The sequence below is a fragment of the Centroberyx gerrardi genome, chromosome 7 (genome assembly GCF_048128805.1).
Source record: "Centroberyx gerrardi isolate f3 chromosome 7, fCenGer3.hap1.cur.20231027, whole genome shotgun sequence".
Taxonomy (NCBI): Eukaryota; Metazoa; Chordata; class Actinopteri; order Beryciformes; family Berycidae; genus Centroberyx; species Centroberyx gerrardi.
Genome location: NC_136003.1, coordinates 21,452,729 through 21,465,544, shown reverse-complemented (window position 1 = coordinate 21,465,544; position 12,816 = coordinate 21,452,729). Strand labels below are relative to the sequence as shown.

Here is a 12,816-nt window from a genome sequence, read left to right as displayed (position 1 = left end):
GTGTCTCTGAGCACACTGAGAAATCCCGCGCTGGGAAATCCTCCAACTGGAAGCCACTCGCCAAAATAACGGCTGCCAGAATGTGCTTAGAGTGCGTCTACCACAACCACAGGGGGTGAAAGACATATTTCATGGCCAGATGAAACACAAAACCACACCTTATTGCACCTACTTGTAACATACACAAACAAACCTTATTACACCTTTCTCCTTGTCTCTATCTATTTTTCACACGCAGTTGGAGACACACTCTGAAGTGCATGCACACATATCGTCTTGGATACAAGTCTGCATCGTGCTGGCATAACCGGGTGAGATTTTAAAGAGGATTTTCAAACGGTTGCAGTAATATCCAAGTGCCGACGAAGAATACAGAACGAAGTAATCATGTCATTGTGCACACAATGCTGAATCCTGCTATTGAAAACACTGCGTTGCGCAACTTTTATCACACGGTGCCAAATGAAGCAGGTGTCCGTGAGGCCTAACAAGCTCCTTTCACTGACCCCTATAGATGACGTCACGTGCACTAACGAACTTCACTCCAAACCAGCCTGCTACATTCATGGCCCTACCCAGGCTTGTAATTTATTCAAGGCCAGGACCAGAAATTGTGGGATGGAGAGGGGGAGACGGTGGTGTGGGGGGGTTCGCTTGAATATTAGTGTGCTGCCCTCCCCCGCGGAGAGAAACTGTGTCATAATGCCGGACTCCTTTTATCATTCAAATCAAGGCTATTGTCTCTGTAAGCGACCGGCTCCGCTCTGTGCCGCAGAACAACCGAGGCACTATTACACCGGCTGCAGAAAATGAGTCCAGCGCCATAGGCTGAGGAGGTGCGGGCTGAAAGAGCCGCACTGCAACTCTAGCAGTGCTAGGAATGCCTGCGCTCACTCCCACCATGTAAACATGATTCACTCTTATCAGAAATGCATCAAGTGTAAACACACAAACAAACAAAGTTAGGATGCACAAACACACTCCAGTCTAGATGACATAAGGTCTGCTGCCGTAACACAGAAACTATTTCCACCTCTATGTAAACATTTTGCTACTTATAATTGTCTGGAAAAATATTAATAATTTCAGAAATTCTGTTTGTGTCAATGGATTAACAATATTTCACAGTACATCTTGATATTAAAAAACCCTGTTGAGGTCATCTTACTTATATTCTACTCAATATTAATGCTAGAATAAAAGATAACCAACAGAATAAACTTCAAAATCATTGGGGATACAACCTCCGGATTCAGGAGTCATTACTTGTTCACATACATCATGTTAAACAGGCCTTCTGGGGCCTTGGAGGTCACAGAGTTTCTGACAAACCTCTTTTCAGGACTTGCAGAAAAAATAGCTTAGCTTTGATTAAAAGAACATTTTCCAGGCGATATCAAAGGTCTTTAGGTCTTTCTGAGTTTTTTTGGGGCAATTCTTGAAAATTGTTGCCTCCCTGAAACTAAGCAGCACAGTGGACTGCACTGGACGATACTGGACTAGGACTTATCAGCCTAAGAAACACCTAAGAAACCACCAAACAAATAGTTGAGTAAACCTTTCCTATGCTGTGACACAATGTAACATACTTTTTTTGCACTCCCGATATTCAGTATTGGAATATGCATAATGTACTATAGATTATACAGCTCTATAGGGCTCTAAAATACATAAATCAGCAGTTGTGACAGTGTTGATTCTGCAACAGCCACTATTTACCAAGTGTTTGAATTGTGGCCTTACTAAGCTTTCCATCTGATATAGGAATTATCATGTTTAACACAGATGTAATAAACAAGGCTGACTTCCTCGATAAAGCATGTTCATTCTGTTTCATTCTGGCAACTTTGGCACATCACATTTTATTCAAACATTAACTTGTTGATTCAGTTAGCTCAAAGTTTATTTGGGATTGTTTATTTGGGGTTGCTGTATTTAATTCATGTTGTCGGATCTTCTAAGTCTATTTTGTTATGATAAATGGAGCTTTTCATAGAGGTACGCTACAGCTGGGGTTCCCAACCTTAGACCATGTACCCCCCTTTTGATAAAACTTTGCTCTAATTTTCTCTACTCAGAAGATTACTGTGGGTAGATATGAGTATGTGTGTGTGTGCGTGTGTGTGTGTGTGTGTGTGTGTGTGTGTGTGTGTGTGTGTGTGTGTGTGTGTGTGTGTGGAAGGGAGGGGGGGCCACTGGAACCCCCCAGAGACCCCTGAAGACCCCCAGGCTGAGGGAACCACTGCGCTTACACAGCACTAACCACGGAGTGCGGACTATTTGTCTTGTGCGGAGTAGAGAGAGAGAGAGAGAGAGAGAGAGAGAGAGGGAGAGAGAGAGAGAGAGAGAGAGAGAGGAAGAGGAGGCGGAGTAATACCACCTCGGACCAGAGGCTGAGACTGAGGGAAGGAAAAGTTTTTCAAAAGTTTCAGGAGGTTTACGGAGACGCACAGCAGCCGTGGCCGAGCTGCGGAGGATAATACGGGATTGGGACTTAACGCTACGCTTTCCGGCTGCTATTTTTTTTGGCTTGGAGTTAGCTATAAACAAACTTTATGAAAGATTCCCCATCGATCTTGGAACTTTTATCTTTATGTGAACTTTTAAAGGATGTATTTCTGCTAATAACACAACTTGAAACGTTGGAAACTTTTCCACCGAAATGGAAGGGAATATTCCATGGATAATCTTTTCATTTTTATTGTTTATTCATAATTGTGAAGGTAAGTCCAATTAATCAATTAACTTTCGTAGTATACAAGTGCGTTTTATACAGACTCGACATGTCTGGACAGCATACCCATCAATATTGCCCGGCTTGTAGCCATCCTTGATTACTTACCGGTGCGCACTATGTCGACATGCTTGCCTAGAAAAACGGATGCTTTTATTTAATAGTTCTACTATGACTCTAACGGCCAAAGTTAGCAGTTTGAGTTAGTGATTTCAAGGGATAGTCTACAAAAAATTAACAAATCCTTAATTAACAAAAGAACCACTTTGAACCGCGTCAGATAGTGGTGGTTAGACATTGTAGAAGTTTGCATGCAACGCATGTCAAAATATTGCATACAACTTTTGCACTGACTAAAAATACGTGGCCATAATGGGCTGTATGGAGAAGTAGATCTTGCTTTACAGATTGCATCTGATCTGTCTTTTTGGTATCTGTGGGTGGACTTCTCAAAGGCTGATAGCACCGTGAGAGCGCTGCTGTACCTCCGAGTTCACAAAACCAAGCGCAGAAGTTCAGTCTAACATCAGCAGCACTTCAGAGTTTATACTCCAAATTACAGCCGCAGGCCTGTCAGGAGGTATCTGCATAACCAAATTGCATGGGTTTGTAGAGGACATTTTGGCTCAATAATTATCTTATGTCCCGAAATGAGATGTGGGGGAAGGGTGAGAATTTGTGTAACCTAATGAAGGGGGTGATGAGCCAGAGTTTGCCCCCCTCCTTTTCTGAACAAAGAGCTTTAAACAATTGAATATATTTTCCTAGAAGTGGATGGGGTAATGAGTGCCAGAATATGACAAACTAATGGCCTTATACACACAATACACAAGTTTTTATGTTGATTCTCGATTTGTAGATTGTAGATTTGTAGTTTTAGGCGACATATCAGGATATCGGCGCACATTAAAGTATGCGTTTCAAATTTACCCAAGAGCCAAGGCTGATGTAGAAAACAACTGGCACAAATCTAATTTATAAATATACACCCATCAGCGTGTATCTGCATCCTGGAAACAAAAAAACGTTATCTGCTTTTGCCAAGAAAGTAAACAACAAACATGCGGGTGTGTCTGCAAGATGCCACAAGTGGGAAAGATCCACTATCTGCCAAAGACATGGTTGAAATCTGTATGAGTGAGTTTAGAGGATTAAGTGTATTTTAGTATCACTATAACATTCCTACATGGACTTAGAGTATATCTGTGGTAATCAATAGTGAGTTTATAGGGACCTTGTCGTACTTTATGGTATTTGTTATATCCTTTGATATCCCTATAATATTCCTATAGGATGTTATAGTTTAGAGTTTTGCTGTGATAATTCATTAAATGTTCTTTTTTGTAAGGTTAAACTGGATAACATCAAGTCATTTGGCAATTTAATTTGAGTTCTGTGGTTCTCCCTAATTGATTTCTCCCAATTTCCACAGGATTCCGTTGCGTGGATAAATACAGACCTTGTGAAAATGGAGGGACATGCATAGATTCATCTTCTCGATGCATGTAAGTGGACTGTGTAAAGATGTGCTAGGATAAGACCTGTGGGCCGGGGCTTTCTTTCAGGAAGGCCTCAGTATTTATTTTTTCCCCCCCTTGCCTTGATTCTTCATAAACTCGACGTTTGAAAGGCATTCAGCTTAAGACCTGAAGTGCAGGCCTTGTGTGCGAATTGATTTTCACAGGCTATTTTTGTCAGTCGTTTCTTCAGAGCTGTGTAAGATAGATGGGCTTTCAGAGAGATACTCATTCTGTGACAATGCAACCAATAGGCCTATACTTTTTATCCTATTGCCTGCTAATTTACAACATGCAGTCAGAAGTGGTGAAAGATGGGAGTAATTGATTAGGCCTCCACAGACGAGCATCAACTAGCCTCGACATGTTTGGCTGCCACTCTCATCTCTTGCACCTGTTGGAAGAGCTTTGTCAGACATAAATTACAGTATTAAGCTGCTCCTAGCATGACTAAAGCTTTCCTTCTATGTTCAACTTTTTTTCCTATTTTGTGACCTGAACATTTCCGAGGGTTAATATTGGTGTTGGTTGTACAGTTTTATTTTTACTAGCAAATATAGTACATTTCAAGGCATTTTTAATTCACTATGTTTTTGTTTTAAATTAATTATCTTAGTTTCCCGCCTGCTTTGGGCATTTTTTTTTCTCTCTCACATCTTTTCAAAGTGATAAGGTCTTTGTTTTTCAAATTGGTGGTGGAGAAGGGGGGGGGGGACCATTACAATAGTCAAGCCTACAGTGGCTTGCCTGGGGGGTCATTTGTCCTTTCTAAAACCCCTTAGCTTAGGAAACATGCATGAGTGTTTCAGATAGAGGAGATACAGTCATTGGTGGAACAGCAACTGGTTGTTTGCCTGCTGTTTCCCTCCAAAAAAGTACATTTATTATTTTATTGGAGTGTGCCAGCTCTTCACCCTGCTGCAGAGGTCAAACTTGGGCCAATATTTTGAATGCACTTAATTGTCGCAAGCAATATTTATGTAAATCCTAGTTTATTTGTTTGTTCTTTATATACTATGTTTTGTGACAAAGTAACTGCACAGTGTTGTAAAATATCAACTACACTGCCAATACACTAGCCAATGTGTAACTCGACTGCATGTGGAACTAGTAACTACCACCCGCAATTCCCTATATTCTTCAATCATTAGCTGGAGCCAAGATGGGTGAGTGTCATTAAGTGAGTAAATGTATAATTTTAAGGCTTGCAGACAGATTTTCTGAGCCTCTTTCCTTCCTATCTAACTGCATTTTCCTGAGCAAATCATTTAGTTTCAGCACCGCACAGAACCACACTTTCCTCCCAATAGTCATTATCCTAGTGAAAAATAAAACAAATAAAACTCTTGAACTTGAACCTAGTGTGTACACATAATCTCCAAATTTATTGTGGTCATGTCACTGGGTTATTGTTTGCTTTTGGGAGAGACTGTGTGTGTTCCTCTGGTTGTTTGGGATGTGTACATGTATGTTAGGGGTGTGGGAGCTCTGCATGTGTAATCACTCTGCTGGTTCAGTGCCAAGAACAAGAAGCACTAAAGTGCGAAGGGAAAGGATTTCCAATGGAAAGGGGACACCAAATGTCATGCCACACAGTGTGGAAGCAGAACCATGGCAGGGCAGGGCAGTGGAGCGGAGCGTGGCCACATGAGAGTGGTCAGACCAGTCCTAGACAGAGGTGAGTGGTGGAGCCACCCCGCCCCTTCCCCTCGGAACCTACGGAAACAGGAGATCCAAAACAGCAGAAAAGATCCTTTCTTCCACCAGATACCTGGCTGTAACCTGGCACCACCAGGACAGGGCGGAGAGGGGCAGAGAAGAAAGGGCACAGCAAAGTGAGGCCGATACGGAGTAGAAAGGGAGAAAGAAAATGCAGATATAGATACAGGTATTGGCATTGGAAGGGAATTTGGAGAACTAGTGGAATACTTTAGATTTCACTTGAAATCACTGTTGATATTGTTCAGTGTATAGAGCGTTCCTCTGTCCCTGCTCTAAAGTTGCGCAACCAGGGTGCTACTTTATTTTTCTTGCAGCAAGTAGATTCTCAAGTGACAGTAATATTATGTGTATGGCAGTTGTCACTGTCTCTGTCCCAGATACCAATGTATCCTCTGTCTTGTTGGCAAACATGAAATTAATACCACACTATAGCTTATAGCATGCCAACCCTCACAAAGTTCTCTCTTTGTCTGCATCTTGTTTGGCCCATCTAGTCTCCTTATGGGTATGTGACTGTGCAGGCCCCCTCCTCAGGTAACTGAGTAAAGGTCTCAGGCCAGAGTAGCTGATCAGGGATTACAGGAGTAATCCTCAGTAACCTGTTGCACTGAACAAACCCTCTCACTGAGGCAGGACAGACAAATGTGACGAGGATGACTGACAGGTGCAACGGCAGGTGAACAGGCAGATGCATTTCACAGCCTTGTGGCATCTGCACTTGATACTGGCACTGCAACCATCAACACAATTATCCAAGGCAAAGTGTGAATACTGATACTTTGAGTGCTCAACATGGCTTTAGGCCGTGATACTCTTGAATAGACATTTCAACTACATTTTCTGACTCACTGTTCTACTTAACATAAATGTTTCTCAACTTTTAACATGGAGTTATTTGGCAGAGTGCATTTTCCCACCCTGTTATTACAGATTGTTAAAGCCTAGTGGCAGAGTTTTGTACTTGACAGTGAAGGGTTGAGTGTCACTGAGAGTGCGGTCCTCTAGGTGAGCAGTCAGGAAGTCCAGTTGAAGAGCCATGGGCCCCTCAGCTCCGCCCTGCGTGTGGAATGTGCCGCCCTGGAGAGGGCCACAGTGGCGAGGCCGGAGGGGAGATAATTAGGCAGATTGAGAGGGTGTCATTCAGAGAGGATCCAGCTGGAAGGATCGGGCTGGGGGTGGGGAAGGGGTAGAAGGGGGCCGGGCGGGAGGGAGGGGGGGGGGGGGGGTGTTGCGTAGAGGACAGCTGGTGGATGTTGTGATGGTAATCCAGTGAAGTCAGATCTTGACAAAGGGGAAGCGTAGGGCCAGGTGCTGCCATTGAGCAGTCTGCCGCCCCCATGCTGCGAGAGACAAGCTCGTGGAGGAATGGAGCCGGTAGCTCTCGGTCCCCCCCAGCACATGTTCCCTCTCTCACAGTGCAGCAGCAACCACGGCCGCTCTTTGTCTCCGTGTGTTGTCCGGCTCCGGCGGCTCATCCTCCGCCTCTGTCTCTCAACACAGTGGCAGATCGCAGATTACGACCAGCTCTTTCCTCTCAGATCCTCTATGCTGAATGGAAATGAATGCGAGCGGGTTCTCCGCTGTGTGAGGCCTGTGGATGGATACAGTGGCCCTCTGTATGTTATTAATGCCTTGGCCTTGACCTCAGTAGCCGAGTTAGCATATAAATCGTGAATGTTGTGTTTTAATGACCCTATGGCAACTCCCAGCCTCTTAGGACATGATGAAAGAGGACAGCTCTGAGTTTGATAGGGAGCAGACACTTCAGCCAGTGTAGACTGTCTCTCTCAATGACAGGTTTGTGTTTGTGTCTGCGTCCTTCACTTCACTGTTGGAAAATAGCAAAACCTGTGAATGTGTTTGGGGAGGAGGAAACATTTTTGTGTGTGTGTGTCTGCTTTTTTTTTTATTTCAACACTGGAGATGAGGAAGAATTCAGTTATCTTAGGGGATTGTGAAAACTTTCCTAATCGGAAATGCAGAATTTATTCTTTTATCAAAGGGTGATGAAAAATGTGCTCCAGTGCTTTGCTCAGAAACGCAATTCACTTTGAGGGGGAAACACACACACATTCCGAGGCACGTATTTACTGACGGACCATAGCAAAGAGACACAGATTATATTGTTGGCTTGGTTCAGAGCACCTCAGGGCTAGTGTTTTCTTTGGCATCTTTATGGTGGATTAGAAAGGAATGCTTAGTAAGATTCCTCCTGTCCCTCTGTTGCTTTCAGGTTATTGTCCACACCTCCCATCCATTCACCCTGGCAGCCCCCTCAGGAATGCCTCAAACAATACCGCCAGCCTAGTCTCATTGAAAATGGGATGTTTGGAATGACTTGTTTGATTTGCAATTAGTTACTCTGCCATTTTGTGAGGCAACATATAGCCCATATCACTCATGCTAGCCTGACAGGCAGATGGAGCCATCCGTCATGTCAGCATCCAGCAGGAAAACTGATGCATCGCAGACGCTGTAGATTCAGAGGGGGGCATATCTATGAAGAGATGAGCAATATCTGACAAGGGGGTTAAGCCATCATAGGGAGGAGGAGGGGATTTGTTGTCCCCTCTTCTCTCTGGGTCATGACTGGAGACTGGGAGCTGTGGTTCCCAGGCCCCCATCACAGGAAGTGGTGCCTTCTCTGACCTCCCTGCTACGCACATCCTGTCTATCTGTGCGGCCTTAAGGAGCTTACTCAGGGCACCAGTTGGTCTACATGCTTCTCAATATTCTCATCATTTGCCTCACTTTATGTCCTCCTCCCTTTTGCTACTGTGATACAATTACCTTCATCATTTATTACTTTAGCATCAATATTTCATCGTAGGCCTATGTGGAAAGGCATGTACACTTGTGCGCTCACGCACACACACACACCCAACCAATCCTGTTAGCTAATTAATGTCAGATTTTCCATTATTGTGTAGCCGGCAGAGGAAGGTCCAACTATTATTTGTGTATTATTAGACTTTTTGGAGTCTGTGTATGTCTGAACCACATGCTTATGTAGGGATAAGCCCACCTCTGAAGTCTCATCCCCTGGCTGTTTGTCCTCATCTGGGAGACGGCGACTTCTGAAGAGACATGCAGGCAGGCCTAATTGGAATAACTGAGGTCGGCCCCCACAGCCCAGCAAAATTTCCCTAGTCTCTCCCTCCCTTTTTAGAAGAGGAAGGGATGGGTCCATCTGTAACTGCTGCAGGAAAAGAAGTGCTTTTTTCCACTAAGTGCTCTTTCCGCAAACATATTGATTTTAACCAGGCAACATTTTGTCAGCATTTACCTTAATCTTACCTAAGATTTAGAGGAGGCACTGAGATGGAAAATACTTTGCCACAGGGAAATAAAACTAAATTCCCACGTTGTGGTTATTTGTTTTGGTGTTTTTCAAATGTTTGAGGAAATATGAGAGGGCCGCACCCTTCATGTTAAACTTATCCAGTACTTTATGGGTGACAGTGGTTGAGATAATGGACATTCTCTGGCAGTTTCCCTAGCGTTCTCCTTAGCTTATCACTGTGGAACATTGCCAGTGCCCTATAAACAAACCTCATTCTTTCAGGACTATGGACATGTGTGAGAGTTTGTACTGGCCTCAGTCAATCTGTGTGACAGTTTCTGTCAACATTATTAAACTGTGAGTGGGATTTTTCAGATGTAGTTCCAGTTCTACTCACTCCACATGCATTGTGTAGCTGAAATTCACTTTGAATTGAACGACATGGCCAACGAGAAGGCCTTAGATACACTATCTGCTGTCACATTAAAGTAATTTTTTTACTATTAAGGTTACCATGGGGGGAAAATGTGCTTTGTAGTTGATCTTTCATGTTGGAGGAAAAAAAGCCCTTCTTTTAAATTTCAATTTCAAAGTTTTCCAGAGGTCTGGTTCAGTTTAGGTGGTGGGGTGGGGTTTTTGTGGTGGAGTTCAGTGAAGAATGCTTTGAAAGACCTCGACCCTGGGATTCATGCAATGTGGTTATGGGCAAATGCATTGCAATTCCAAAAATGTCAGGGAGTATTTTCCCCTGAATCTGTTGACATTTTAGGCACATTTGTTCAGATAGTGTATGAACTGAAAAGTGTGAAACCTATGAGCTCTTGTCTGGCCGCTTTCACTGGAGTATTAGTTAAATGTGTGCTTAGCAAGCAGACTTTTTTTCTCATCTAGGTGCAACAATTCGGTGCAATCCCCATAGCCAAGGAGATTTATATTCTGGAGAGTGATCCCTGTAGATCACTATGCATTTTGGGCTGCTGACGGCGAAGAGGGCACACCAACGGCCTTCCTGGCGTTCTAGTCAGATTCATATTTGATTTTCTTTAAGAGAAGGTTAATTGTCTTGATGTTCACATGTTTAATATTCATGCATTGGGGTGGCGGTAGGGGGGTGCACTAGAAACCTCCCTCTGGAGATTTGAATACCTCCATTGTCTGTCTAAGCACCATTGTTGAATTAAACTTTGGACTTTAAACTGTGAAACGCGCATCCTTTTAGAAGTGATCATACTCAATTACCAGATTGAATTGGTCCCACACTGCGCTCGGTGCTACCTGCATATGTAGGGGATCAGTCTGCTGAAGTGCTCCAACTGTCCTCATGGAACCCTGTCTCCCAACACCCCCCTCTTCTCTCTCTCTCTCTCTCTCTCTCTCTCTCTCTCTCTCTCTCTCTCTCACCATGGGTTACTGTTGCCAGGCTACAGCCCAGGCCTGTTGGTCCGTGTAAACCCAGGCCTGAAAGACTGGCTGTTTGGGTCACTGCCCCCTCCCCCCCCTCCCTCCCCCCCCCACCTTCACACAAAGGGGTTCTGACTACTTTAGCTCTTTTATTTGGGCCACAAAACGCTCCCCAACCCCCAATCTGGCTCTTTGCTGAGAAAGGGGAGAGCCAAGCTGAGGAGAGCAGAGCAGAAGAGAGGCTGTCGTGAGGAGGGGAGGGGAGGGGGGTGGGGGGTGGGGATGGGCTCTTGTTGGCAGTGTGGTGTCAGTATGGACTCTCACAAAGGAGTAGAGCTGGTTCCTGCTTGCTTGTGGAGGAGGAGGGTGGGGGGGGGGGGTTAGGGAACAGGGGGCTGTGCTGTGAGCAAGAGAGTCTGCCTCAGAGAGACACTCTTGTCAGAGCTTCCCAAACCTTCAAACATTTCTTCGAAGCAAGGATCAAAACAATCCGGCAAATTTCCATTAGCTCTTTCCTTGACATGTAGAGGTTGAATTCTTGTCCCGAGTCAGAAGATGGTAGATGTAGGTCCTGTTCTGTTCTGTTCTGTTGTTCCTCTTCTTCATTTGTCTGGGAAATGCCCCTCAGCGCTGAGGGATCGGGAAACCCTCTGAGATAGGAGGTCTCCTCTATACTTGTTGCTTTGTGGACCATGACTGTGTGTATGAACCGTGTCAGAGATTACAGCCTCTTTGTTCACAGGTGAGCCGCCCTCCGACCTCTGGCAGAGTAGCTGCTATTGTGTAGGAGAGGATGAGCTCAGGTTACCTGCCACAATGACACACAGAGCAGGAAAACTGGCATTGTGTTACACAAGTATAGGTGCCAGGATTCACTCACATAAATCAAAAAGTTTTTTCAGCAAAACAGCACACTTGATGCAGAACACCGGAGTGCCAGAATATCACACTATGGACTACAAATAAGATTTATCATTTATAATGTAAAACTGTTCTTCATGAAATGTTTGTCAGTATTTCCCTCTCATTCTCCCTTGTTTTGTAATTTCCTCAGTGGATCCCTCCTCTTTTATGGGTTCACAATTCCACTCTTCCACAGAAGCTAAGGCTGGTTGTAAGTTTTTTTCCCCTTTGTGTTTGGGCGTGTAGTGATTGTTGCATGTGTGAGTGTTTGCTTTGCCTTGTTGCAGTGGTGCCTTTTACTTAACGCTCCAGAAAGTGTGTAAAGAGTAACTCTTAATGCATGTGTTTGTGAAGGATGTCCATATCTCTTGAGTGTGTAATGGCCTCTGTGTGTGTGTGTGTGTGTGTGTGTGTTGGTGCCTCTGCTGGTCCCATGAGCAGAATAGCACAGTTGTTCTAGCTTAATGTCTGGCAGAGCAGGCAAATGCCAGACACCCAGAGTTGCACTGACAGATGTGGACAGATGCATGGTGCCGGGGCTGCAGCTGGCGCGAGCCCTCATATGTGTTGTGACGTGAAGAGATTACCCACTCTGGCCATGCCTCCGCTGCACTCGCACACCTCCCCCTCATCTGGGGCGCTCTCTTCCTCAAAGGTCAGAAGTCGACGCTCACTGAATGTGACTCAGGGGCCCGTTGCACAACAACAGCTCGCACCTGCCGTCCACGTCCGCCGCAAATAAGGCTGGGCCCAGGCGAAGGTTCAGTTCCTGCCCTGCTGTTCCCAGAGGCGGTAGAATCCGCGAGGTTGTAAAGAGCCTGATAAGGCGGCTCTCAGGTGCACCGGGACAAAGTTGCGCGTCTCACACAGTCTCTCCACTGATAGCACTCTGACTTGTGTGTTATGGGAGTAGCATGTTGGCAATGGCTCAGGTCTAGACAAAAGAATGTGTGTTTTGGCTGCTCAACTCTGTGCATTTGTAAGGGAGGACAAATAATTTCTCCAGCATTCCTGCAATGGCCATTCTCACACACCCACACACACACCCTTCATTCTCACAGTTGAATCTCACTTTTTTCAAATACCTGAATTCTTTGAAATATATAGACACATGTATTACTTCTGTGTCGAGGAAACCTTTTTACTATCCCTGTTTTAGATTAATGTGCTACTATTCTGGTCTTATTCACTTTAACTCCGACAGTTACGCACACGCGCATGGACACACACCTCTTCCTAGAAGGAGCTGTAAGTTA

The 12,816-nt window shown here is 44.6% G+C and overlaps 1 protein-coding gene across 1 annotated transcript in view; it reads left to right on the top strand.

The window, feature by feature from the left end:
• Positions 1-2,449: 2,449 nt before the first annotated feature.
• Positions 2,450-12,816, top strand: part of notch3 (notch receptor 3) — a 30,813-nt gene continuing 20,446 nt past the window's right edge. The window contains exons 1-2 of the mRNA XM_071916859.2: positions 2,450-2,723; positions 4,167-4,239. Coding sequence (XP_071772960.2) covers positions 2,663-2,723; positions 4,167-4,239 — 134 coding nt within the window. The 5' untranslated portion in view covers positions 2,450-2,662. The remainder of the gene's footprint in view (positions 2,724-4,166; positions 4,240-12,816) is intronic.